The sequence below is a fragment of the Lolium rigidum genome, chromosome 6, assembly GCF_022539505.1.
Source record: "Lolium rigidum isolate FL_2022 chromosome 6, APGP_CSIRO_Lrig_0.1, whole genome shotgun sequence".
Lineage (NCBI taxonomy): Eukaryota > Viridiplantae > Streptophyta > Magnoliopsida > Poales > Poaceae > Lolium > Lolium rigidum.
In genome coordinates this window covers 124907078-124933083 of record NC_061513.1, presented here as the reverse complement: position 1 = coordinate 124933083, position 26006 = coordinate 124907078, and the positions used below count along the sequence as shown (strand labels likewise).

Genomic DNA, 26006 nt, shown 5'->3' with positions numbered 1-26006 from the left:
CGAACTTGTCCGGGAGACGCTTGATGCCGAGCGGGTCGTCATCGATGCGGAGGAGGAACTCGAGCGGTGTCCCTCCACGTCGGAGGAAGACGAAGAGGGCGCAGCGACGGCGAGCGTGGGGCCGTAGCTGCTCCACCATGGCGGCCCCTCGCCCGTCCCCGGGGCCGTCCGGGGCCGCGGCCTCGACCGCCTCGCCGGCCACCGGGACCCGCCATGGTCTTCCTCGCGGGGCCGGGCTGCGTCGCAGGAACACCTAGGCGGCGGAACGTTGGAGCTTTGTGGCGGCTAGGGTTTCTATGGAGGGAGTGGATGAGGAAGAAGAAGGCGCGGCCCCGTTATATAGACCGGAGGCATGCGGTGGCCGCGGGACGCGTGGCGACGCCATTAACGTGGTTGGCGGAGGTGGGCTACGGCCGCTTGGCAGCCGAGGCATTGCCATTAACGTGGCGCAGACTGCCGAAGCGACGCAGCGGCGCGCCGGCCGCGAGCGCGTTTGAGAAGACGCATCGACGCCAGGTCGCTGCCAGGCGGGCCCGACGAAACGTCCGCCGGATATGACCGGACACTTTCGGCGTCCGCGCAGTGTCCGCGGAGACGCATCCGAGGCGCATATTTGGGCCAGGTTTGCGTCTCCCCGGACGGCCCGGTCACTTTGCGTCGCCCCGCTGGAGAGGGCGCCAGACGCATTTCCGGTCACGGCGGAGGAAAACGACCATTTGCGTGATTGCGTCGCGCCGCTGGAGATGCCCTAACAGCCGGTTAACATCTCAGGATCAAGGAACGTAAATAAAAGAGTGTTGTAAATTGCCAGGTGCCTGCCATCGGAAGAAACCCGCGAAACCAAGCGAAATCCCACGTCCACGCGCCCGTCGGTGGTTCCTCTAGAATCGGCGGCGGGTCAAGGTCAATCCCCTCCCCTTCCTGGAATCGGCAATCGGAAGCGTTGAAGAAGGCGGGACGAAAGCGCCGCTGTCCTCACGCGTCACGGAAATCCCACCCGCGCAAGAAAGAACGGTTTTGTTTCTTACCAACAAGGCAACAACCCAAGTCTCCTCCCCTTCCTCTTGGCGCTAGTCCCCCTTTCCAATCTACCTCACCAACGCGTCGTCGGCGAGGAGGACAGCATCTATACTTTCCACCATAGCCCCCTCCTGCCGGAGCGGAGCCGCCTCGATTCGATTCGATTCCAATCCAATCCAATCCAATCTATCCGGGGCGGAGGACGTGGTGGTTGCTGCTGGTGGTGCTGCCGTGCAAGCGCGCGCAGGGACGACACGGGAGGGCGGCCGAGATGCACAAGAGCAAGCTGTCGGGCGTCCTGCACAAGGGCTTCAAGCCCGACAAGTGGTCAGTCCAGATCCTTTTGCTTCCGTAATCCTTTCTTGTTTCCTCCCTTGGCTGTGCCGAAATTGAACGCCTTTTCTTGTTTTTTCTTTGTGGCGTCTCAGCAAGATTGCGCTCAAGATGGCCATGGCGCGGATCAAGCTGCTGCGGAACAAGAAGGAGGCGCAGGTGCGCCAGATGCGCCGCGAGGTCGCGCAGCTGCTCGAGGGCAACCAGGACCAGACCGCGCGAATCAGGGTACGCCCAGCTCCAATCACCCTCCAGCAGCCTCTTCGTTTTATCCCCCATTTAGTCCTTTTTTCAAGCGGGATGATCCTTTGCTCATCCGATTGGTGATGACGCAATTCTGTAAACGGGATGTCCTGGCTTCAAACGGAGTTCTCGATTCTTCTTGGGATAAAATCTATACTCGTTAGATGGTTTTATTTATTTATGCGAACATTGTCGAATTAGCCATAGTCTGGAAGAGAAAACAAATAATATGGCCACTTCAGATTTTGTTTAGGTAATTGTGAGCTGGAACAACTAGCACGGCATGTTACCTGTACGATTGATGCATAGCATTGACTTTCCACCCACATGTTTTTCTTGGGTCCATCCGGCTATTTGCCTGTTACCAGTTTACCCCAAATTGCAGCCTGAGTTGGGTTCTGACACCATTCATTCAGTGTGTTGGCTTTCTGGGTATGCATGAGTTCAGTCTTTCCCTAATATAACTCTGATCTCCGTAGGAGTAGGAGAGTTGGAATTTTATCTTATAGAAGTGTCAAGTGGGTGACTTTTGTCCCACCAAACTCTACACAAGGCCAGTAGTTGGCTGATTCTGTTAATGTTATCTTCACCCTTGCACCTTTTTTATGCCAAACTCTGTGCTCAAGTATGTCTGATCGTTCAGCACAAAAGTATATGGTCCTATACAGGTATCTACCTATACTACTAACCTTGTAGGTGACTTTATTGGTTTCTAAGCCACATAACCAAGACGTTCACTTATTCTGTATTGTTGTGCTTTCCCCTCTCAACAGGTTGAACATGTCATAAGGGAAGAGAAGTTCATGCAAGCATATGACTTAATTGAAGTATACTGCGAACTTATAGTGGCACGCATGTCCATTATCGACTCACAGAAGTAAGCCAAGTTTTTCTTTTTGTATTTACCATTACTTACTGGTCCATGTCTTTAGCTGATGTTGCTTGTTTATCATCAAGAGAAGCTGAAACATACATTATTTGTTAGAAGACTGTCACTTAAGTTACATCTCATATTCGGATTATTTCTGTAGCTATTTTTCACTATGATTAGTGAACTATGGGATGATTTCTTAGGTTTTGAGTTGCCTTCCGTTTTTTTCATTATCAGCACATCATGAGTTAGCTTTACAGTTTTGGTCCCAAACAAATAATTGCCACAACATGGGTGAGACAAAATTTGGCTTGTCAGGCTGGCCAGGCATATGCGCACACCGCGCGAACCAAGAGGTGGTTCTCACTGACAATTCTTTTGCCAAAGGTTGGAAGTGGCTTGCAAAATCCTGGCCATAACAGATATTTGCACCTATCCAATCGATGGCCAAGTTTCCAGGGTATTACTGAATTTTGGTGGTTTGCTGGGGCTTGCCTCTATATACGAGTATACTTTTGGGGCACAACTAATCCAATTAGATAAAAAGTGATCTGCTTATGCCTTTCTTCATTATATGTCCATACATGGGACAATTTGTTATCCAGTTCACAAGGTGCTGCAAGTTTCTGAATAGTCGAATCGTAATATGTACAGTATGATTCTCAAGCGAAGTGCTCACTGAAATCAAATTTCACCTTCAGGAGTAGTTGTCCTTGCATAATTGTGTCATAGCTGTTGGGGACCTGTGCGGGACTTTTGGTCAATTTGAAGATTTTTAAAACATCACACGAATATGAAATATTAAGCGCATTTAGATTTTGAATAATTTGTGGCTAGTGTCACGCAATAAACATTTTTATTGGTCCTAAATTGTGCTCGGCTCTCATGGAGCAGATATAGTTTTGTCATGAATATTTTCTATACTTACAGTTACATGTATGTTTACCTGAAATTTAGGACATGCCCTATTGATCTGAAGGAAGCAATAGCCAGTGTTATATTTGCATCGATGAGATGTTCAGATGTCACAGAACTTGGAGATGTTCGGAAGAATTTCACAAGCAAGTACGGAAAAGAGTTCGCCACATCAGCCCTTGAAGTGCGACCTGACAGTGGTGTAAACCGTCTGGTATATTTTTTTTCTTTATAGGCTTTAAATCTGTCTGAAGGTTTTTTAGCTGTTCACATTTTAATATAATTGTTTTGGACACAGGTAATCGAGAAGCTCTCAGCAGGAGCACCGGATGTACAGACTAAAACAAAAACCTTGAGCTCAATTGCGGCAGAGCACAACATAAAATGGGAGCCGAAAGCGTTTGAGGAGAATACGCAAAAGCAAAATGAAGATCTGACGGTAAACTAACTAACTTGTAATGTTTTCTCGGGCTGAGTATTCTATCTCTAACCTGATTTATTATTTGTCATTTAGTATGGCTCAACATATTCTGGAGGAAACGTTCCAACTTCAGGGTCATCTGCTTCTAGCATTCCAACTCCACAGCCTGCAGCCACTTCTCGTATGCCTACTGGACATTCTTATGAATCTTCTGAAGTTCCAGCAAATAGAAACCCACACGGCGCTGCCAATTCCAGTTCTTCCACACAAGAAAATAGAAGGGTCTCGGATGCTTCAGTTCCTCCTAGGTCCCAACATGGTGCAACTACTTATTCCTCAGCAGAGATTCCGCGATCTAACAATTTCCCTCATGAAAATACTGGAAATTCAAGTGTTTCTAGACCTTACTCTCAATATGGCTCAACAGTTTCAGGTACGGATGAAGGTTATACTATTTGAATATCGTCATCACCTTTTGATTCTTTGGTGATGTTCTTAGTCACTAATTTATTTTGTCTATTCAGACACAATACCCAGGACTGAGGAGATCAATCGGCCTAGGGAAAGGAAGTCTTCAGCTAGCGGCTCCAATTGGAATGTGGAATTCAAGGATGCAGCATCTGCAGCACAGGCAGCAGCAGAGTCTGCAGAGATGGCGAGCATTGCTGCTAGAGCTGCTGCCCAACTTGCTAGCCGTGGAAACTTCTATGAAGAGCAAAACACTGGTGATTATGAATCAGCCGCATATATGCATGACACTACACCCAGGAAGCAACAAGCTGAACATTTGATGAAGAATGATAAGAGGAGTTCTAATGAGCAGAGTTCAGGTCCAAGGAGGACCTCAAGTAATGCAAGAGAAGATGAGGAAAGAGCAGAAACAAGCCATGTGAGTAGTCAGAATATATCAACTACTTACTCCTCATCTCAGCACCACTCTTACGCTCCTGAAAGTCAAAGTCACACCGATATGTATGGCATGCCAACTGAAGCACCTCGTGCTCATTCATCTGAGCCTCCATATTTTGATGATTCGTCTGAGAAAGAGAGCAGCATTGGAAGACATGACGATCATCTGTTTGATTTGCACGAGGAAAGGTTTCCAGATGCTGGATTTGATGGGCACCGCACCAAGGATATGGAAAGCAGACGGGCTAGCTTTAATGAAGAGAACATAAATAACTATGACAGTAATTTTAGTGCTTCCCACAGTGGCAGCAGTCCAACTTGGGACAACCGGAGTGAGAAAGCTGGAGCTGATTCTTCAGCTGTTACTTTTGATCAATATGATTATGATGTTGAAGAAGAGAACTTATTGGATCGTTTATCTTCAAAACATACTGAGGAGATACCAACTGTCCAAGATCACAAGGGATTCTCAAGTGCAGATTGGAGCCAACAGCCTAAAAGTGAATCTCCAGTGGGTCAGAACACTTCAACGCTATTTTCAGAAATAGAAACTCAGCCATCTTATGATTTAGGAGCAAACAAAGAGGATATTCCTTTGTCTCATTCTTATGATACCACACAACCTACTTTTGATTCGGATGGTGCTAGTTCTGATGAGGACATAAGCACAGGCATGCATGGAGAGTCTTTAAGGTCCCATTCAAGAGGATATGATTATTCTGAGAACAAAATGTTCAGTAATATCTCTGGAAAGCTTGTCCCTGATGTCAATGATAACATTGAAGATGATAAATCTAGGTCCAGGAAGCAATACCAGAATCCACCAGGTTATGATGTATTTGATAAGGAGCAACAGAGTGACGGTTCACCTAGATTTGACTATTCAGGGGCACAGGGGAGCTTGGGTAGTGTGCAAATCAGAGATTATGATCTTTCAGAAGAAGAAACAGAACCACCTAAATTGAAAGGTACATCCTCAATAAAAAGAGCAAATGAGAATCGACCCTTGTCTTTTCGCTTGGAAACTTCCGTATTATCTGATGACAACGATGAAGGTGATCTTGGCCTGAACTATGGAAGGTTAACTCCTGGATTAAGAAACAAACCCAGGCAACCTCCACAATACAAGAATTCCGGGGGAAACTTGACGCCAAAGCAGTCCTTACAAAAGGCTCCTTCCAGCATTGAAGAATCTGTGTATTCCAAAGAGAGTGACATGTCATCCAAGCAGACAATTGATACTCCTAAAAGTTCACGCACAACCAAGAATTCTGTTGGTGCAGATTACATCAGTGAAAACTATGACAGGAAACATAATAGTGAAAAACCTGTGGAATCAAGATCATCCGTGACGAGAAATTACTTCGGTTCAGGTGATACAGGGAAGTTATCTGAACGATCTGGTACTACGCCGTCACCAAATCCTATCACAACCAGCAGTCCTGTTAGTGCTAGTTCCAGTCAAGACCTACGTCATGAAAGACCAGGCATTGGGGTGGGCAGGGAAGGTAGATCAAGGAATTCCAGAACTTACTTTGATCCAGATGGCAGTGAGGAGGAGTTAGAACCACGACAGACTGGCCAGACAAAGTTTTCTAAAGAGCCGATACAATCGCGCAGAACCCGGGAGGTAACATCAGATACAAAGAGAGTTGGCCGAGTCCGAACTGGAGCACAGTATGCTGCTGAAACTGAAAGCACACCGAAGGAGAGAAAAACCCCCGCTGAAGCATCCTCGAACTTAAGTACTGAACAAAATAGAGTGGCACCTCCATATTCAAGGGTTTCAGTACAGCAATCTTCGCCAAAGCCTGGGCGTATTGAACCTCCCGCGGCTAGAGGCAAGTGGCAAGAAGATGAACCGGATGGAAGCTCTTCAGAAGATGAGGGAAACGCAGTGGCCTCGGCAGGGACCCCGAAAGGAAGCACTCCAGCGTCTACTCCTGCGCATATCCACCCCAAGCTTCCAACAGACTATGATTCGTTCGCTGCACATTTTAAGTCGCTCCGAACCAATCGCCGTTAGCTTTACACATACATATAGGCACGTAGCACCTGGGGTTTCACTTGCCCAAGGTGTATGCCAATACTAGAAGCAGACCGCATGATACTTTCTAGAACTTGAATTGAAACGTGTACAGTATAGAAATACTCCCAAGTGTTTGGAGAGTATTGTTCCATGGTGGTTTTTTTGCGGGGACAGTTTGGAGTGTCATTGCGTTCTGATTTTTATTCCAAGCACACTATTCTTTCATTCTCTTTTGGTCGCAGATATCCAACAGCTTTGATGATATTTTACTTGTAGGGTTGTAATAAGCAGATCATGCGCACAGATGTACAGAACCTGACGCGGTTTGTTCCATTTGTTTATTTGGCTCCATTGTGAAACAAACTTCCTTGTATGTTCTGGCCATTCATGTATTTTGAGAGAATATTCTTTTGGCATGCAAAATTTTATGTCCTTTATTTACTTTGGCCCGGCGTGAACAACTTCACATGTATATTGCGAATGTTGTTTCTTGGTGGTAGTGATGTGACGGAGCACTGATATCACTAATGGCATACCTTAGAACAACAACGTAGGGTTAATTGGTTCTATGCCACTTCTCAATTCATAAGTTGTGTTTATGTCATTACAAAAATTAAAGTTGTGTCTATGCCACTCTCAATTCTTAATACCCCTTTCTATGCATTTTCAGCAATATAACATCATATACTGCTTATGTATCCAATATTTGTACCCTATACTATAGTTTGTACATACTCTCAGATAATCTCGACCGTATTTTGCACATATGTTTAATGGATCATATATATCCAGAAATGTCTCATATTAGAATAGTAGACTTATATTAGTGTTCTTGATATTCTGTAAAATTTTCAGATTTTTCGAAGAAGTTTGAATATTTGTAAAAAAATTTAACATAACAGAAAATGTTAGTTTTTTGATGCAAATCTGCACATAAATGGCTCAAATTAAAACAATATACTCGTTTCAATGTTTTTGATTTTCTGTAATTTTTTTAGATTTTTCTAATTTTTGCCAGAATTTAAAAAAATAGATTTTTTGCGTCCGAAACACCCAAAAGGCGCTCCAAATCTGATTATTTTGGTCAATACGAAAGTATAAACTGAAATACGACTATTTACTGAATCGTTTTCATGTTGTATTGTTGAAAATTGCATAAAAGGGAGTATTGAGAATTGAGAGTGGCATAAACATAACTTCAGTTTTTGTAATGGCATAAACACAACTTGTGAATTCAGAAGTGGCATAGAACCAATTAACTCTAGTTTTAAATAGCTGGCTATAGCCCACTATAGCCTTTTTCGCAAGGTGCGGCTAACTGCATCAGCCCGCTAAAAGGTGTTAAAGTCTTTAAATAGCCCGCTATACTGTTTTGGGAGGCCACGACTATAGCCTGTAGTCGGCTATTTAAAACATTCGTTGGGAGATTTTTTTTTGCATGGAATCATAGGGCTTTTATTCAGTAATAACATCTCCAACACTATTAGCCATACAACTGGTAGCGAGGAAACTGGGAACCGAGTTCATCCAACAGCTCGTCTCCTCCTGTGAAGAAGCAAACTTTGCGCATAGGTGAGCCGGCATATTGGCTGATCTGATCAGTAACGCCCGGGAACGGCTTACTCCAAGCTCCAACAAAAGCTAAATGAGTCCTGGCGATCCCTCCTGCTCCACCCATTGCTGAGTCTGAACAGATGCTTGCATCCGTGTTGATTTTAACCCAACCTTCGTCAGGCGGCCTCCAACCATGACTTGGAAATATCCGAGCATGCTGCATAGGTATATCAAGAAGGGCCAGCGCATCTCGAGTCATCTTCACTGACTGAGCTGGATCCCAAGCTCCTTTGTCATGTACAATATTGTTCCGCGAAGACCAGATTGACCACATTACCGTGATAGACTTTGAAAAGTTAAACATGCATTACAATTTGAGAGAGAAAGCGTATTTTCCCTACAGAAATATGGTATCCACAATTTTGTTAGTGAGATTATTTTTAAGAACAAAGGTATCTTTTTAGGGATTGAAATATTGGATCATCTTTTCTCTAGGGCTGATATTGGACTAGCTGGACGCCCATACTAACAGAACTGCTCGGCCCACGTCAGTCCGGCCCATAAATCAGCCAAGCGGGCCTAGGGTTTATGAGCTTCCTTACACTATAAAAGGGAGCCTCCAAAACTCGCCGTGCGACCGCAGCCACCACCCGAACCCCAGAAAGAAGCAGATCGGCGGCGCGCCACTCCAATCACAGGTGAGAAGAAACCTTCTATCCTCCCTACGATCTCCTTTCTACATGACTTGATCTGATCTCTCTTAGCCTATGCTGCCACCCTATCAACTGTTTAATCAAGCCCCAATTGTTCGATTTATTCGCACTGTTTCACTCCATTCGTGATTTGCCGCGCTAGCAATTTAGTTTACTGGACAAAATCTCTAGTATTTCTGGCGATGTTTTCCATCTGTGTCATATCTGTGGAACCGTTTGTCTCGTAGTTGTGTAGAAAATCAGGCGGCTTAGTTGCTATGGCCCATGTCGTTGTACATCTAGATAGCTTAGATGCAGAAAATATGGTCTGTGTTGGCAACGTCCCTATGCAAGAGCTCACGGCTGTAGACAACTTGGGAATCTTTTCTTACTAGATGTATGGCGTGTCTTTCTTTCCGCTTTGGGCTTCATATTCAGAAGTTGATATGGTTCCTTTTAGGTAAGGATAAATGGCGACGGCTTCGGATTCTCTGGTCTGGGAGCTTGTCAAGAAGAACAACTGCTTCCTGATCAAGCAGTTCGGCAACAGCAATGCCAAGGTCCAGTTCAGCAAGGAGCCCAACAACCTCTACAATGTCCACTCCTACAAGTACTCTGGTCAGTTGCATTTCTCACCTGACCGGCTGGATTTCTGATGCTATGGGTGTTTCTTCTTCCATGGACTGACTGTAATTGGTGGTTGCTGTTATTTTTCAGGCCTCGCAAACAAGAAGACTGTGACTGTGCAGCCGGCTGCTGACAAGGAGATGACTGTGGTCCTCTCCACAACCAAGACAAAGAAGCAGAACAATCCTGCTGCCTTCTCCCACAGGACTGTCATGCGCAAGGAGTTCCGCAAGATGGCCAAGGCTGTCAAGAACCAGGTAATAGCACTACACCAATCCTATGTCTTTTCTATGTTGAATCATGATACCATGTTCTTATCAAGTACCCTAAATGGCAACTTGTGTTCGAAATAAATATGTGGTTATGAACTTCTATGTAGTTGATGTGATGTTCTCTAACATGTAAGAACCGTTCCACTCTTACATTCAATGATGACTAGAGTTTGTACTGTAATATCTAGAATTTGCAGCAGGGGCTCTGATCTCTAGTCTGCAAGCACTATGCAATCAACTTGGAACTCATATTAGTTTGTGTACGCTAGAAAATTCAAAGAATATATGTATTTACTTGATAATTGTTACTATTTATCGAGTATGTTTGTTTGGTTCATGATACCAATGCCTTAATTAATTATCTTGTATGCCTGAAGCTTCTAGACTGCCTATACCTGGTTGTGCTCTGTTTCTACACTAGTGTTTGGAAATGAACATATACTTCCATGTTTCCTACTTTTTTGGTTTTACATTGCAGACTTTATCCTTGTAGACCATGTAGACCATGTCGGTGCTATTTGTTTTCGTGTCCTGACAATGCCTTTGCTCGTTGCTTGACAGGTTAGCGAGAACTACTACAGGCCTGACTTGACCAAGCCTGCCCTTGCAAGGCTGAGTGCCGTTCACCGCAGCCTCCGGGTTGCCAAGTCTGGCGTCAAGAAGAAGAACAGGCAGTAGGCATGATGGGCCAATGAGCTTATTTTGTGGATCTGTTGGTTTATGTTTCCAACTTTCTAGATTTGTTCTGAGTATGAAGTTGAGTATGATGAATATGAATTATGCGCTCAGCAGAGAGTCCCAAGTTTTCGCAGTAGGTTCTATGTCTGTACTCGTGACATGTATTGAAGCCTCTTATAATCATTTCCACAACTATTGGCTTCGTGAATGTTTCCTTTCTTTGCTGATGAGTTTTATTTTACATTTGCGTGTTGAGATGCTAAGAATGCATGAATGCATTCATCGACTTGAATTTCCTTGCTTTGCCAAGTATTGCTAAAATAAGGTTCTCGAACCTTTAAGAGCCACTTGGCAACTTGAATTTCTACTCAATTCATACATCCACTGATATTCCTCTTTTCTTCTGTGTGCAACACGTTTTCTTCTTTTGAATTAGTTAAGGATTCTATTCCCTTGACTCCGTCTTTTCGAAAAAATCTTGCTTGTTGTTCAGGCAGAAATTTGGCTGCTGAGTCTGGAAGTTCCCAACGCAGAAATTTACCTGAACGTATGCTAGTCAAAATCTGTGTGCTATTGCGTGCACTTGAAAATGCGAAATCGATATGTGCTGCTGAAATATCGATGCCTTGGACGCGAAACCTTGGGCCGTCTTGGAAGGAACCATGGAGCCAAACTCACTCTTCACAAGCCGTGCGGGACACCCACATCTCTACACGTACCGGTATAAAATCGAACGCCATCGATGATTTCACCGGAAAAACCAGGACTCTGGACACATCTCAATCGGCATGAATTCCGCCGAGGACGGCGTGCCAAAGCGCCCGTCCGGCAGCGCTCGGTTCGACCGACTGTTGTCTGGTCTTGCCGCCGGCGCCCTGACGGACATAGATCCTGACAAGCTCAAGGGCGATATCCAGCGATGGGCCAAGGCGGTCGCGGCGCTGGTGCGCCAAGTGAGCTTCGGCGCCTGGCCGGAGAGGAGCAACGGCTCGTCGGAGCACGAGAAAGCAGGCGGCTAAAGATAACTCAATTGACCTGGACAGCTCATGGCACTTCACATGCATCATCAATCCAGGAATGACACTGCTATGACTGGCAACCGCGTACGAGCGATGGCCAACAAGATGAAGATACACACGGTTTATTTAATTCGTTTATTCGTTCGTTCTATTTATGGGCAACGCAGGCTGTTGTATGTATTCTGATGATCCCAGCCTCTCACAAACCTCTACCAAACAGAATGAAAGCTGGGCTGCAAAGATCGTAACTGTAATTGTGAATAGCAATAAACAGCAGCCCGCATGCTTTCCTCTGCAAATCGAACAATTGAAGTTGCTTTGCTGTTGAGCCATGGTGCGGTCTGTACAAAATCGCACCACATATATATCTCAGCTTGCAAGTAACACCCTCTACATCCTTACAATAAGGGCAACATGGCCCCAACCCATACTCCTATAGATTATGTAGCAATATCTACATTTAGCAATTGGAACAGTTAGCAGCAACAGGGCGTCAGTACTCAGTAGTTAGACCACTAAAATTTCTACGCTACCTACCCGAGACGAATCTAAACTCTATCCTAATTTACAAAACTAGCTTTGCCTTCTAATACAGAAGGTCCTCACTCCCACTTCGTATCCAGTTTTGAGATGCTCCTCAAGAGTTGCTTAGAGCAGACAGTTTGTGCCTGAGCTACGTACCGCACACGATTTGCTCTCACCCATGCAGGCTCCTAAACCAATAAGGGAGGAAACAAACCACAAGTCAGATTATCAGTTACTAAGATAAAACCTGTCGCAACAAAAGTCATTGAGATAAAATCATGAAATATGCACAAAACATATGAGCGAAGAAAATCACCTCAGGGACAAAGTGTGAGAAACCAAACTTGATTAAGAGGAGAGCATGCTCCATTATAAGGATTGCCGCGAGTCCTGGCTCAATCCTCCACTTACCCTCCTCATCGTACAAGCAAACAAGAAGCAAGCAGTTGGTGCAGATTGCCATTACGATCAGGAACTGAAATAGAGTGACACAATGAACATCGATACATGCATGTGCCGCTAGCAGGGGTAGTGCAAAACAATAGTGTTAAAGGAACCTGGAATATGTTCAACCACGCTCCAATTGTAGCTGCAGCACGTGGAACAGGTCTTTTCAACATGACTAACAACTTCAATGCGTCCGCTCTTATTTCAGTAACATTGTTCTGTCATGAAGATGGTTTTAATAACTAAAACATGGGGAACCAGCATGCACAGAGGAGAGTACATGACTATAAGCTGTAAATAATCTTTTTGGAATCATTTTCGGGAGAAAGAGTCATGGGGATCACATACCAGGGCAGCAAAGCAGAATATCAAGGGAAACGCACATGCAAACATCATGATCATCCCAAACTGAAGAGCTAGCTCAAGAAAATCTACAACAGATTCAACACTGTAAGCACAAAAGGCATATTGCTTTCTAAGAATACAAAGGCTATTGTTTAATCGAAAAAAGTGGTATGGACCATAGAGAACCAAATAGTATGCAAACTACCATAAAATTGAGCAAGGAAACTACATATTGTTATTACCATCAAACAGACCATCTTCAAGCTCTTCTCCAATGCTTGCGGTATAGGAGGGTTTTAAATATTCTTTCTCCACTCTTGTTGTTAATCGAACTGACTTCCCTGATGGTGATTCTTTCTCTTGTCTTTTCTTGCTACAAAGTGGGAGATGTTTCTTATATTCTTCTATTTGCTTGGAAATAAGAATAGCGGAGTGCAGGGCATAGAATATCAGGAAAACTTACTGAACAGCTTTGTACTTTTTGTAGCTGTATTTGAGATATGGAAAAGAATTCTCAATCAGATTTTCCAACACCTGGAAATTTAAATATATCATCAGAGTGTACAGCATTATCGCTTGATAGTGAAACAATTGCATTACAAAGTGTAGACATGCCTGGGACACAACGAGGCGCTGAATAAGAACTTTCCGGAGTCTCAAAATGTCACGATAAAGAGAAGCATGGTAAAACAACCCAATGTACGACTGCATAAAGTATAGACCGAAGACCTGCGTGTGCAAAAGGAGTAAGAGGCCATACTTAAAGCGCACCACCTTCCTTATGTCATAGTATTTACCTTATAAATCAAACTATCAGCACTAGACTGTTCTCCTTGGTTGTTTTCGTACTTTATTAGAATGACAGACACCTTTCCACCTATCCTGGTATAGTATTGAATTGCAACAAGATATGCTGCAGTCAACACATACCTGCATGATGTAATCTTAGCATCAATAAGAAGTGTACACTTCATTTTCATGATAGCTAAGAATGAAAAAAACATAGCCAAACAACATTTGTAGAGTACGCACTCACTACTCAGAAAAAAATGAACTACCTAACAAGCCATCAGAACATTTTTATGGTACTGCAGATAAACCTTAGTGACATACCTTACAGCCTCAGTTTCAGTCTTTTCATACAAATGAGCATAGGCCAACTCAAATGGCAGCTGAAGACAAATAATACCCAACACAATAATGGCATTGTTCCTAATTCTAAGAAGGACACCAGACCACTCATTTCTCTGCAATCTTCTTTTCTCAGCAGGCGCATCATCAAATTTCTTTTCCTCCACACATTCAACAGACTGAGGATGCCTTAAAGGGTCCAGTTCATTAGCAGAAGCTTTGTATTCTGCAATTGAATAATTAATGCCCCACCTGCTTTCCGCATAGGAACAAAAGAAAGGTTGTGGTCAGGAACTTAATCAACCTGAGCCTGAATAACAATTGGATGTCCAGGTTACCTAGCAAGAAGTGCTGAATTCTTCCGTTTCCAAAATTGCAAAAAGAAGACAGCCCAAGAAATCACGAAGATAAAGAAAGCAGGAAGAACCAGCCACTGCAATGACCTAAGTTCAAAAGCCAGAAGGAAATCTTTAGAGCACTTAACGGACTGTATTAGTTACATATGAACTATGGTTTGGTAAAGAGCCACAGGAAAATGCGTACCCAAAATCTATCAGCTGAGTGGCCAGTCCAGATACGGCTGGAAAGAATAGCCAACGCGTATACATTCCTAGGAAAGCAAAATATGTAGCAATCTGCAGTTCACAAATGGGAGTTTATGGCCTCAAAGGAATTATTCTAAATGAGTTGATTCACATAAAATGGTCTAGAAGTTAACTACATTAGTTGTTGTGTATTACTGTTGTACCTTGGTTCCAAAATAGGAGTAAACTTCATCGATAGGTTGCCATGTGAAGTCATGCCAGTTCAGTGCCCAATTTCTGAGGAGCTGCTTCCTTTTAATTTCATCTGCAAACAAATAGTATGTTGTTATGTAATGCAGCGCATTTCACAGATATTTGCGTCATCGTAGGTTGGTTTACCATGCAAAGGGAAGACTAGCTTCACAACCCCTTCGTCTTCGAGCCTGCGTAACAGCGACTCATTCTGTTTCCAATGAAACTCTTTATCATCAAATTTAAGGGATATATCAGAGTCCATCTTGTTGACCTGCACGTCTCAATACCAACACCCTATCACACAAGGAAATCAGATATTCCCGAATGACAGTAGCTGAAAAGAATGTTCAGATTGGCTACATGCTTTGCTGTAGACACATCATAGTTAACAAATGGCAAGCAGAGTGGATATCCCTACTTTCTGTTAGTTGAGTTGTGCATAGGGGCCTTGTGATGAACAATGCACTGGCATTATAGTATTTAGGAGAGTGTCGAATATCTCAATTTAGTTTCAAGCAGGAGAAGCGATGCTATAAACAAATGAAACTTGATATTTAAGGTGACACAAATGTAGCAGTGCTATCGAAACGATCACAGATCACAATCCTAGTAGAATGCATCCATTTTGTAACATGTAAAACTGCTGTAACTAGAGGAGCATCGTAAAGCTATACAAGAAGAGGAAGGTTGTACTACTCACGATGCCGTAAATCAAGTAGCGGAAGCATGTGAAGCGCTCCCGCCAGCTGAAGAGGGAGCCGTCGGGCTGCGTGACGAAGGCGGCGACCTGGTCCCATTCAAACTGCAGCTCCATTCCTGTAACGGAAGATTAACAGACATCACCTCAGCACATTGCGAAACCAGTGACCCAGTGGACGCTATATTTTGTTAAATAATAGAGGAGTAGTCGTTAATTTGTTTTTACCGATGTAGGTTAGCTTCTTCATCTGCATCTCGGCGGCGGCTCTCCCCAGGGTGCCCATGGGCGCGGAAAGCTAGAATCCAAACACATCAAACCCAGAAGCAGTGTAAGTAAATTGGAGGAGCAAGGGTTCAGTCGTAAGCGGAGCAGACGAGAATCCTAGGGTTCTATATCGGAACCGCCAGCCGAGTTCGAATTAGCATGGCAAACTGAATTCGAAAACCAAAAGTAAAGAGGAAGTCGGCGGTACCTTGATGAACTCTGCGGGCACGCCGCGTACGCGGTCGACGAGCAGGCCGACGTCCTCGAGCTCCCGCACGAGCAGCGCGAGGCAGTGCTCCCCGCCGTCGGCTGCGGCGGCGCGCGGGAGCTTTGGCACGACGATGCCGACTTCGAACCCCGTGGCCTCCTCGTCCACCGGCGCCGCTCCCATCTCCGCGCGCCGCCGGGTCAGCAGGCGGCGGATGCTAGGAGGCGGATCCGCATAGGGGCAGGGCAGGGTAGAGATTGGGGGAATGCGGGTGCGGGGGGAGGAATAAACAAGGGGAGAGAGGGAAAAGGGGAATGGAAGAGTGGCGTTGGGAACGGCGGAGAGGCGCGGGGGGTGCAACGGATTGGGAAGGGACGGGAAGAGGAGCCGGTTTCGTTTGCTTAATTTCGTTTGTTTAAAATCTTGATTGATTACCAGGTTGCGAAGTAACGGGGCGGGTCCTCGTGGGCGTTAATTAAGCGTGGATTTGAACGGGGAGAGGAGCGCCATCCCATCTCATCTCATCTCATCTCATTGCGAGGCGTGCCACTGGCAACAGCTCGGAGGCGATGACTAGGATTATGGGAAGAAGTGATTATGGGAGGCTGTGTGTGTGCTGTAAAGGTGAACTTGGGCTGTTGCTCGAGAAGTGCATGACAGGTGGGCCAACGGTTCAAGGGGTGCGTGGAGGAGGGGAGCGGACGGCCACGGGTGGGAGGCGACTGTCGGGATGAATGATGACGGCGAAATTAGCCGAGAAAACAGTGAGCGGCTGTGGTGCATGCCGCTGGAACTGAAAGCGGGGCCTGCTGGCCCTTTCGGCCTATCCGTCCCCGACTCGACGTGTCGGCACCAACTTTCGGTTTTGCTCCGCTCGTCTTGGCCTCTTGTCCCAATGCTCCCTGAGAAGAATCGAGTGAGAATGAAGTGAATGGATGCTTTATTGATTGTGACTGCAGGCTATATATACTAGCCGAACAGACGTGGTACATATGTCGGTTTACATCTTTCCGTCGCTTCGGAAGAGTCACAGCGACTGTTCGCTATAGACAGCGTTTGGACAACACGAATATTCCTATACAATTATAACTGCCTAATTAGCCTGATACTAACGCTAATAACAGTTCCTAACACTCCCCCTTGGACAAACGTTGTATTCCAAGCTTCATTGTCTTAAGAATCTTTATATGTCTTGAGTGTTGCAAAATCCTTCTTTGATCTTGAAATCTTGAGAATCATTGATCTTGTATAGTCTTATATCTTTCTAAATCCTGTGGAAAAATATAAGAGGAAAATATAGAAATTTTGATATACCGTGGGTATATTATTCTCTCATTAAAACCTATATGAGAAATCCGTTGGAAAACTCATAAGGAAGAGAATACAATATTTATTTATCAGATGATAATTAATAAATTTAGTTCTATGAGTTTTCTCCCCCTAAACTTTGCATTCATTTTGCAATATTGTTTTGTATATAAATCAGATCCATTTGAGAAATGCAAATGGTATTATCTTGATAGATAATGGTAGATGATTCTGTTAAATCTTAACAACATAATATCCGTCTTGATATGATTGCGAACACTTTTCAAGTGTTGTATAGACTTTGATTATAAAATCATCGGCATATACATAGGTCATGTAGAATCCAGGGAGGGATTTTCTTAATAACTGCATGTATGCAATCTTTATCCGAGTATCCTTTTAATAGGGAACTCTCATAGTCGATTGTACCACACAATTTTCGACTTTATTTAGTCATGGAGTGACTTTTGATGTTTTACACAATATATTTTGTGATTTGTTTTTGGACATCCATATAGATATCCGAGATGAGTGATCCATATGAGTATGAAATCACCGCGTCTATGAACTGCATAGATAGTTATTTGTACTGCCAATAATATTAATATCGAAACATAATTCCACTTATACCAAGAGGGTATGTTACATCATAATCGATGTTGGGTCTCTGCGTGAACCCTTGTGCTACAAGCATCGCTTTTTCACCACTTCATTATGAACAAAAATTCATTAAGTTTTCCAAAAGGGAAGATGCTTATGAGAATAATGTATTACTGTGGTAAATACATCTCTTTTGTTTAGCGAATGCTATTCCTAATTGCCTCCTTCTAGTTGAACCAATATATGAGTGCATGAGGCACTCTACCATGGATTTTGGTTCAGGGCCCTAAAGGTTTTAGCAATTTAAGGATAAATATTTGTCGACAAATGTAGTCTTTATGTTATATGATTCTGTTGAATCAACGAAAATTATGGAAATAATATTTACATCTTTATAACTCCTCGTGATTTCCCATAACAATGGAGTCAAGGTGTTTCGATTTCCCAACACTTTAGTGTGCACATTTATGTTGGGTTTGGACGATGAGCATCCGTTATGTTTTATTCAACTTGAGGTTGAACTACATTTACTAGTTGAGGATATAATTTCCTCTATTTTCGCGGATACATATGAGAACTCAAATCTCATGTGACCATGTTTCTCCCCCTAATGCTCTCATTTGGGGAGAATAGTGGCGGTAAGAGATACTTCCACTTTTTATGGCACATTGCATGCATGCATAATGTAATTTCATGACGTCTTTGTCATAGGTAAATGTATTTGGCAGATTTGCAATGTGTTGCAAATATATTGAACTTTATGTTCAGTTTTTAAGTACGTGAATATGTGGACTGAATGTCTTATGGCATTTCTAATTTATCGGCATTCTTTGTGGTATGAATCTCCCCCTAATACCGAAAATGTCCTTATATTAAATGTAATCAGCGTACAAGTTATAAGCTATTCTCCTGATAGGAGCTCGAGATATTAATCATTGACGGATAAATGAATAGTAATATCTCACATAGGTCCTATACGCTGGAGTGGTGATATTGGTAATAACCAAAATATTGCAGATAGGAAATACTTGTTTCATTTCCACGTACTTATTGCAAGGGGAAGCAGTATGATATGCAGTTGGAAAGATCTAGAATAGATCTGTGTGTAAGACCGCAGGTCTCCAACACGATGTTGCTATATTAAAATTCTGTATAATTGGTCCTTGTAATTTTAAGGTGAGAGAGCCTTTTTTTTTTCATGGCACATGTGGTGCACATAAAGTCGATGACTTGAGATTTGCAACTTTAAAGTTGTGACCAACAGAATTGTTAATAATTTTTCTTATCATACCTGTTCGAGGATGATCAAGGCAATGTTGCCAAGTCTTGAATTTATCAAGGTTTCGAGAATTATCTTGTAACATAAGGTACATGTTTTATGTATGTATATAATAATCCGAATGAAGGTATAATCAGAACACAAGAGTGCATTATGAACTACAAAAGTAGTATTTTTCATCGGACTAGTTCCCGGAAATATAAATAGAATGTATAGAATATATTTTTACTCATATATTCACCGACATAATATTTATGTTACAAATATCAAATATAAATTATTACAATATTATGTCTGATTCACACAATACAATATATATAGTCTGATAGACTTTTATTCTACATAGTCTGATAGACTTTATTCTACTAATTGTTATACAATATAACATTTTGTAGTATTTTTAATGGCTAAATGACATCAAGTGTTTACGGAGTTTAATTGAGGTCTCCAAAAACATCTTGGGTGTAGTCCACAAGCATGTCTTCATCGAGGATGATATCATCCTTTGGCTTGAATTCTTCAATAGAACTTTGAGATGGACCAACTTGAGAGTTGTCTTGTATGTCGTTGAAGTGAGCTTCAGCTTTGTTTCCATGAACTTGTTTGACTTCTTTGCCATACTTCATGTATAATTCCACGAGGTGGTCGGGCATATTGCATTCATTAGTACGATGATTCGTACATCCACACCTTTGACAAGTTTGAGAGTTGTCAATTTGGTTATTTTTATTGAAATGACTATTGTTCGATTTCCACTTTCCCTTGAATTTTCGGAAATTCCGTTTACGGTTTCCAAATTTACTAGTAAAATGAGCATTAGCATGTGCTTCAGGGATTGGCATGGCGCCCGTTGGGCGAGCATTGTGATTTTCCATGAGAAGTTCATCATGCTTCTCAGCCTGAAGTAATGTGTGTATAAGCTCAGAATACTTTGTGTATTTACGTTGACGATACTGCTTGTTGCAATATCCTCATCGAGGGGTGGAAAGTGCATAAGGTTTTCTCCATTAAGTCCTCGTACGAAACTTGCTTATTGCAAAATCTCAGTTTGGAATTAATCTTATGCCTCTGCGGAATTGTATGCAGCCACAGACTTAAAGTCCTGGAACCTTATGAGAGACCATTCTCTCGGGCTTACGGCAACATTACTGCTCTTTGTTGGTCATATCTCTCCTTTAGGGAGTTCCATAAAGCTAGTGGGTCCTCTTCCATCAGATATTCAGTTTTTAAATCAGGATGGAGGTGGTGCCTTATGAAATGCAATGCCACATACTTTACCACTTGTGGTATTTCTGGAGCATTTTCAGGGGGTGTGGCAATGCAAGGGCCAAGGTTACGTCCAGTCAAATTTATTTTCATATCCATGGCCCATGATAGATAGTTACTTCCATCAACTTGTAGTTCTTCGAATTCTTTCTTATTGATGCCAGCCATTTTTCCTGCATGTATAATCATGCATTTTATTAATTTTACTTGATAGTAAAATTATTTTGGTAAACAAAAATTTTGTTCTAGAGGAACAATTTTAAGCTGATGCTTTTCAAACCAAATATGTGTAGATCTTCGAATTTGAAGTTAACACATTGTAGATAATCTCCATTTTATGGAGTATATCTCTCAGTACTAGGAAGCATAATCTGATGTATGTCAGTAGACGCCCATCTAGCACCCTGTGTTATACTTTGACTGTAATATATTTGGAAGAGCACTTTGGAGATAATCATTCATTGTAACGACAAATGAATATACCTCACAGTAATGGATAATCTGTATTTGTACAGTAGATGCCATTACCTTGTGATTCGCAAATATGATTCGAGATAGTCACATTTTTATCTCTTAATGAGAAATTTGCACGAAATTTAAATTTCAAATGCAAAAATAAAATTATTGTACCAAATAGACATGTTAGAATATGCTACAGGCACATATATAAATAACATGGCACATTACATACTTGTGACTTCTAATAAACATAAGGTCTAGAATAGATGTATTTACATCACACTACACTGCTAATCTGAGTAAAGCAAACAGAGATTTTCAGACAGTAGTACTACACGTAACAGTAGTAAACTAGACACATAGCTTTCCAGACTTTTCAGTACACCGACTGTCTGGGCACATCGCTGCATCAATAGAAAAATAGGGACTAGAGTCTGGGAGGAGCGACTTGGGGAAAATAAAATCCCCTCCGGCCCGTCGTCCTCCTCGCATTATCCTCTACATCCTTCTTCACCTGACCAGCAACCGACTAGTACTTCTTCAGCAGCGGCGCGGCCCCTCCGCTGATGAGGAGGAGTGATGGGAGGCCTCGTTGAGGCGGAGCTCTGCGACGCGGCCGGTGAGGCCGAGGGCCTCGGGGGACCAAGTCCCTCCGCGGATGCCTGCAGGGCGGGCCGCCATGGCCGAGGCGAAGCGGCGGAGGAGCACCCTGGCCTCCGGCGAGGGCGTGGGAAGGGCGAGCACCGGCTTGTTTTCCTCTTTCTCCGGCGCTGGGAGATTGAGGTCGGGGAGCACCGGGGCGGCCGGCGCGGGAGCCACGGCCTCGACCTCCTCCATCGCTGCCTCCGGCTGGACCGCGTTGGGTGGCGCGAAGAACTCCGGCACGGGGTCGTAACCCGGCGGAGCAAAGTGCGCGCGGTCCTCGTCGGAGGGCGTCGGGGATGGGAGGCATGGCTGAAATCCATGCCGCATGCAGTAGTACATCGTCGGAGGCGATGCCGGCGGTGGCGGTGGCACCAGGAGTTCCTCGTCGCCGAAGTCGCGCTCGGGGTCGTCGACAAGCCAGCCGGCGCTTGGTCCGCCCAGCAGCCACTCCATGGGTGGAAGGGCGAACTCCGGCGGCACGGGCATCAGTTCGTTGATGTCCGCGCTGATGTTTGAGGCTGAGGCCTCGTCTTCGTACACTGCATCAACCACTTCTTCGGCAGCAACCGCCGGCGCGGCGACGACGACGGCCGGTTCGGCAGCGACCACCGGGGTTTGTTCCCGGCGCACAACAGCCGTGGTGCTTGGCCCCGGGTCTCCAGGGGCGCGGTGGCGCCGCATCCAGTGGCGGTTGTGGTGCTGGGGCGTCCGCCGGTTGCTGCGGAGGCGGTTGCTGTGGAGGCGACGGCGGAGGCCACCACCACGGAGGCTGAGGCCTCGTCTTTTTCCACCGCGTCGGGGTACCCAGCGGTTGCCGCGGTGGCGGAGGCCACCATTCCAGTCTGGGCGGCCATGACGGCGAGGGCCGAAGTACCAGTGGCTGTGGTTCCGGCGAGGGGCAGTGCGAGCGGAAGCCCGGCGAGGATGGTGTTCCCTTGCCACAAACCGAGCGAAGGAAAAAGCGAGGTCTGAGATGGAAGACATCTTTTTACTCACCTTTCTGTCTCTTCTACTGTGGCCTATTGCTTTTGGCAGGGCGCGTGCATGATAACGTGAGAAGAATCGAGTGAGAATGAAGTGAATGGATGCTTTATTGATTGTGACTGCAGGCTATACATACTAGCCGAACAGACGTGGTACATATGTCGGTTTACATCTTTCCGTCGCTTCGGAAGAGTCACAGCGACTGTTCGCTATAGACAGCGTTTGGACAACACGAGATTCTAACTGCTAGGCAGAATATTCCATAGAATATTCCTATACAATTATAACTGCCTAATTAGCCTGATACTAACGCTAATAACAGTTCCTAACACTCCCGACCACGATGTGTCTCCACTCCAAATCCCTTGGTCCACCTGCACTTGGCCGTCGCGCTCTCCTCCTCCGCCGGTTCGCCTCTCCGCACCTCGCGATACCAAAAATCTCCCAACAAAAAGGTGTGCTCTCTCTCTGGCCGTGGTTTTGAGACACGCCAACAACATTGTTTTGTTTACCATGCTATACATGCACATTTCTGGTAGATCTTGATAGGTTGAAACGGGCCAAGCAAACATGTTCTCCACTTCAACTGGTAGCCCAGGTCATACCACCAGATGCATTTCGGCCTACCGATTCGTGGTCCGCGGGAATGCAGAGAACGATTGTGACGATGCAATGCTGCGTGTTTGCTTCTGCACAGGCTAGGTTTGTAGTCGCTTTTGCTGCTCTTCGGTGGTGTGCTTAACACTGCACACCAAGAATCACTAGACACAGCGACCAACAAATGAACTACGACCATGTAAACCAAGCCCTAGCTACATAGGAATATCACTTATTCATTTAATCACACACATAGACTAATAGTTTATCGGTTCACCACCACTACATGGGGTAGATTTAGAAAAGCGATGCGCATTTCATCGCAAAACTTTCATCGCAAAACGGGAAAGAAGTTCACGCCTAAATGCATAACACCTAGGGGGATCTCTCTCTCTCTCTCTCATTGCGAATCAGGGTTTAGCCGCGGCGAGAGTGCGATAGATTTCGACATGGCCTCTTTGGCACTCGGGTTTGAGGGGAAAGAAAATTGAATTTGAGCTTCAAACTATCACTTTGAATTCAAAATAAAAGTACCGTTGGAGCAGCGCTTGCATTCAAACTACTACCTTTAATTTGAATTCAAATTTGAACATTAAACAAGACTCCAAGTAGAATTTAGATTCAAACATCGAATTATCATTACAGTGTTTCCGAATAAGGAAAATTTGAGCTTTATTGATAAATAAACACATTACATTGTCTTTACAATATTCTTGAGATAATACAATAATGAACGAATAAATAAATGAAAATGTTACAACGTTTACAACACATGAATATATACCTACTTACAATCTTGCTACTCTCATCATTCCATTTCCCTTTCCATTGCTCTGTTTACCTGTAAAATAAAGTTGAAACATGAAAATAAGTGGTACTACAAGTGGAATTCAAAAATAAGCCATTAGGGTGATAATCATCAACTTGGCCGACCCAGTCCACTTGGCTCAGCCCGTCACAACCAAGCGCTCACACATAGGGGGACTAACACACACACACACACACACACACACACACAACACAATCACAGGGGGGGTAGTCACGAGAGTAGTGTCGACCAAGAATTACAGAGCACCTGGTTATATATAAACGAGTAGCTACTGCACCAACTCAAGCATCGGCAACACCAGATCATAGCCATAAACCACCACCATCCAGTTCATACCCGACCATCACAAAACCATAGGATGGTGAACTAGAGCAAGATCAGACAATACATGATCTAGGAGGAGCAAGGCTGATCAAGAAGTATATATTGCTAAAATATCAACCTCAACAAGGTATACCAATACCCTGGAATAGACCCAAGGGATCTATTTCATACCTCAACACAACCACCATATGAATCAACAACAAAAACTAGAATATAAGTTTATCATTATTTGGCATTTGACCAAGTGAAGCTTGCACTCAAATTAGCAACTAGATAAATATTAGAAAACCAAGAAATACTGCTCTTGACATTAGAAAAAAATAGCATAGCCAGAATTAATCTCAACTAGCACAGTTCATCCAAGAAGCCAAGAAAAACACCTAGCTACTAAAGCCTAAACCATCAGAGGAGTAGAGCAGTATGCATTAATCCATTTGGATATTCTCTACTTATTTCTTTCAACATCAAATATATCAGTGGCAAACATATGATGTTCACCTACTGCTGATCAAGCTCACCATCCAAATCCATACTTGCAAATACATTTAGAGATCAAACAAGCAGTAGCAGGAACTACTATTGAAATTCACTGCATCTAAGCAACTGAGGTAACCCACAAGAAAAGTCAATATAATCACGGAAATTCAATTTGGCTCCCGGGTGCGTATGCTCCCCCTACCAAAAATCATATTTCGAAATGTTAAAAGATTTGGACAAAAAATTCTACATGTACATCTCCATAATATACGTGCGTTCGTCAAGTTTCACGAAAAACCAATATTTTATGTGGTCTATATAAAAAATAGAAAGTTTATCTTATGAAAAGCATTATTTTTAGCATTGAATTTTGTCTTTTTTACACACGTCACATAATAAGTCGATTTTTTATGAAATGACTTTATGAGCACGTAGCACGTGAAGATGTACGTGCGAACGTTTAGTTTCAATTTTAAAAAAAATTCAAAATGTATGTAAGATGTATTTTGAAATATAGGGAGCATGTGCACCCATGTTCACTATAAACTTCATATAAGGGCTATATTCATTTCATAGCCAAGGCATCACATCATGCCCCCCAAGCACAATCAAGAATGTACGTTTAACCTTTCTAAAGCAATAGCTCCAAGAAGAGAAGCATGCACAATTCCCAACTAAACTCGAAAACAAATGTTCATCTGCAATCAACTAAAAGGAATCATTCAACTACTGCACATGAGCAGCAGAATGAATATCAGTCCAGTACAAAGTACACGTGTAGATAGATACACCGTGGCCAACTTAATGATAGAACCGAGTGATCATAGTAAAAATGGAGAAGTAACAAAGATTAGCAGCATAGTTTAGTCAATTAGAGCCACTAGGAACTACTCCTAGGTCCAATCTTTACTATTAAATACGAGTTGGTCGTTTGACACTCAACGCACTTTGCGGTCGTCATTAAAATCATCCGGGCCGTCCAATTTACATCTAATGGTACAATAGGTCGTAGTAATCCCTGGTTCATCTAATTACCCTTCTCTGCCACCGATAAGTGAGAAATACCCATTCGGAACACCACAGCGAAAAAGAAGCAACAGTCGGGCCTCCTTCCATGGAACCCTAGCATAGGGTCCTGCCGCCGCCCCTCGTCTCGCCCCTGCGAGTAGGGCGTGGTCGCCCTCCTCCTTCCAGATCGCCTCCAGCCGGGCGTGGTCTTGGAGCGCCGCCGCCGATGTTTCCCAGCGCATCAAGAA

At 43.8% G+C, this 26006-nt stretch overlaps 4 protein-coding genes across 4 annotated transcripts; 3 read left to right on the top strand and 1 right to left on the bottom strand.

The window, feature by feature from the left end:
* Nucleotides 1–1230: 1230 nt before the first annotated feature.
* On the top strand, nt 1231–6982 carry LOC124662251. Its single transcript, XM_047200109.1, has 7 exons — nt 1231–1347; nt 1449–1581; nt 2370–2473; nt 3425–3596; nt 3681–3821; nt 3897–4236; nt 4328–6982. The coding sequence occupies exons 1-7, from the start codon at nt 1292–1294 to the stop codon at nt 6736–6738; spliced, it is 3357 nt and encodes a 1118-aa protein (XP_047056065.1). The 5' UTR covers nt 1231–1291; the 3' UTR covers nt 6739–6982.
* A 1918-nt stretch (nt 6983–8900) lies between these two features.
* On the top strand, nt 8901–10772 carry LOC124660988 (60S ribosomal protein L28-1). Its single transcript, XM_047198843.1, has 4 exons — nt 8901–8993; nt 9448–9605; nt 9705–9871; nt 10448–10772. The coding sequence occupies exons 2-4, from the start codon at nt 9458–9460 to the stop codon at nt 10562–10564; spliced, it is 432 nt and encodes a 143-aa protein (XP_047054799.1). The 5' UTR covers nt 8901–8993; nt 9448–9457; the 3' UTR covers nt 10565–10772.
* A 571-nt stretch (nt 10773–11343) lies between these two features.
* On the top strand, nt 11344–11583 carry LOC124663239. The gene has a single exon (XM_047200964.1). The coding sequence runs from the start codon at nt 11353–11355 to the stop codon at nt 11581–11583; it is 231 nt and encodes a 76-aa protein (XP_047056920.1). The 5' UTR covers nt 11344–11352.
* Nucleotides 11584–12185: 602 nt separating this feature from the next.
* Nucleotides 12186–16165, bottom strand: LOC124663238 (anoctamin-like protein Os01g0706700). Its single transcript, XM_047200963.1, has 16 exons — nt 15983–16165; nt 15736–15805; nt 15511–15626; nt 14955–15081; nt 14780–14880; nt 14575–14666; nt 14370–14474; nt 14014–14283; nt 13698–13830; nt 13516–13629; nt 13364–13434; nt 13143–13273; nt 12904–12986; nt 12666–12773; nt 12425–12583; nt 12186–12296 (listed from the first exon to the last, which is right to left on the bottom strand). The coding sequence occupies exons 1-16, from the start codon at nt 16163–16165 to the stop codon at nt 12186–12188; spliced, it is 1974 nt and encodes a 657-aa protein (XP_047056919.1).
* Between the last annotated feature and the right edge of the window lie 9841 nt (nt 16166–26006).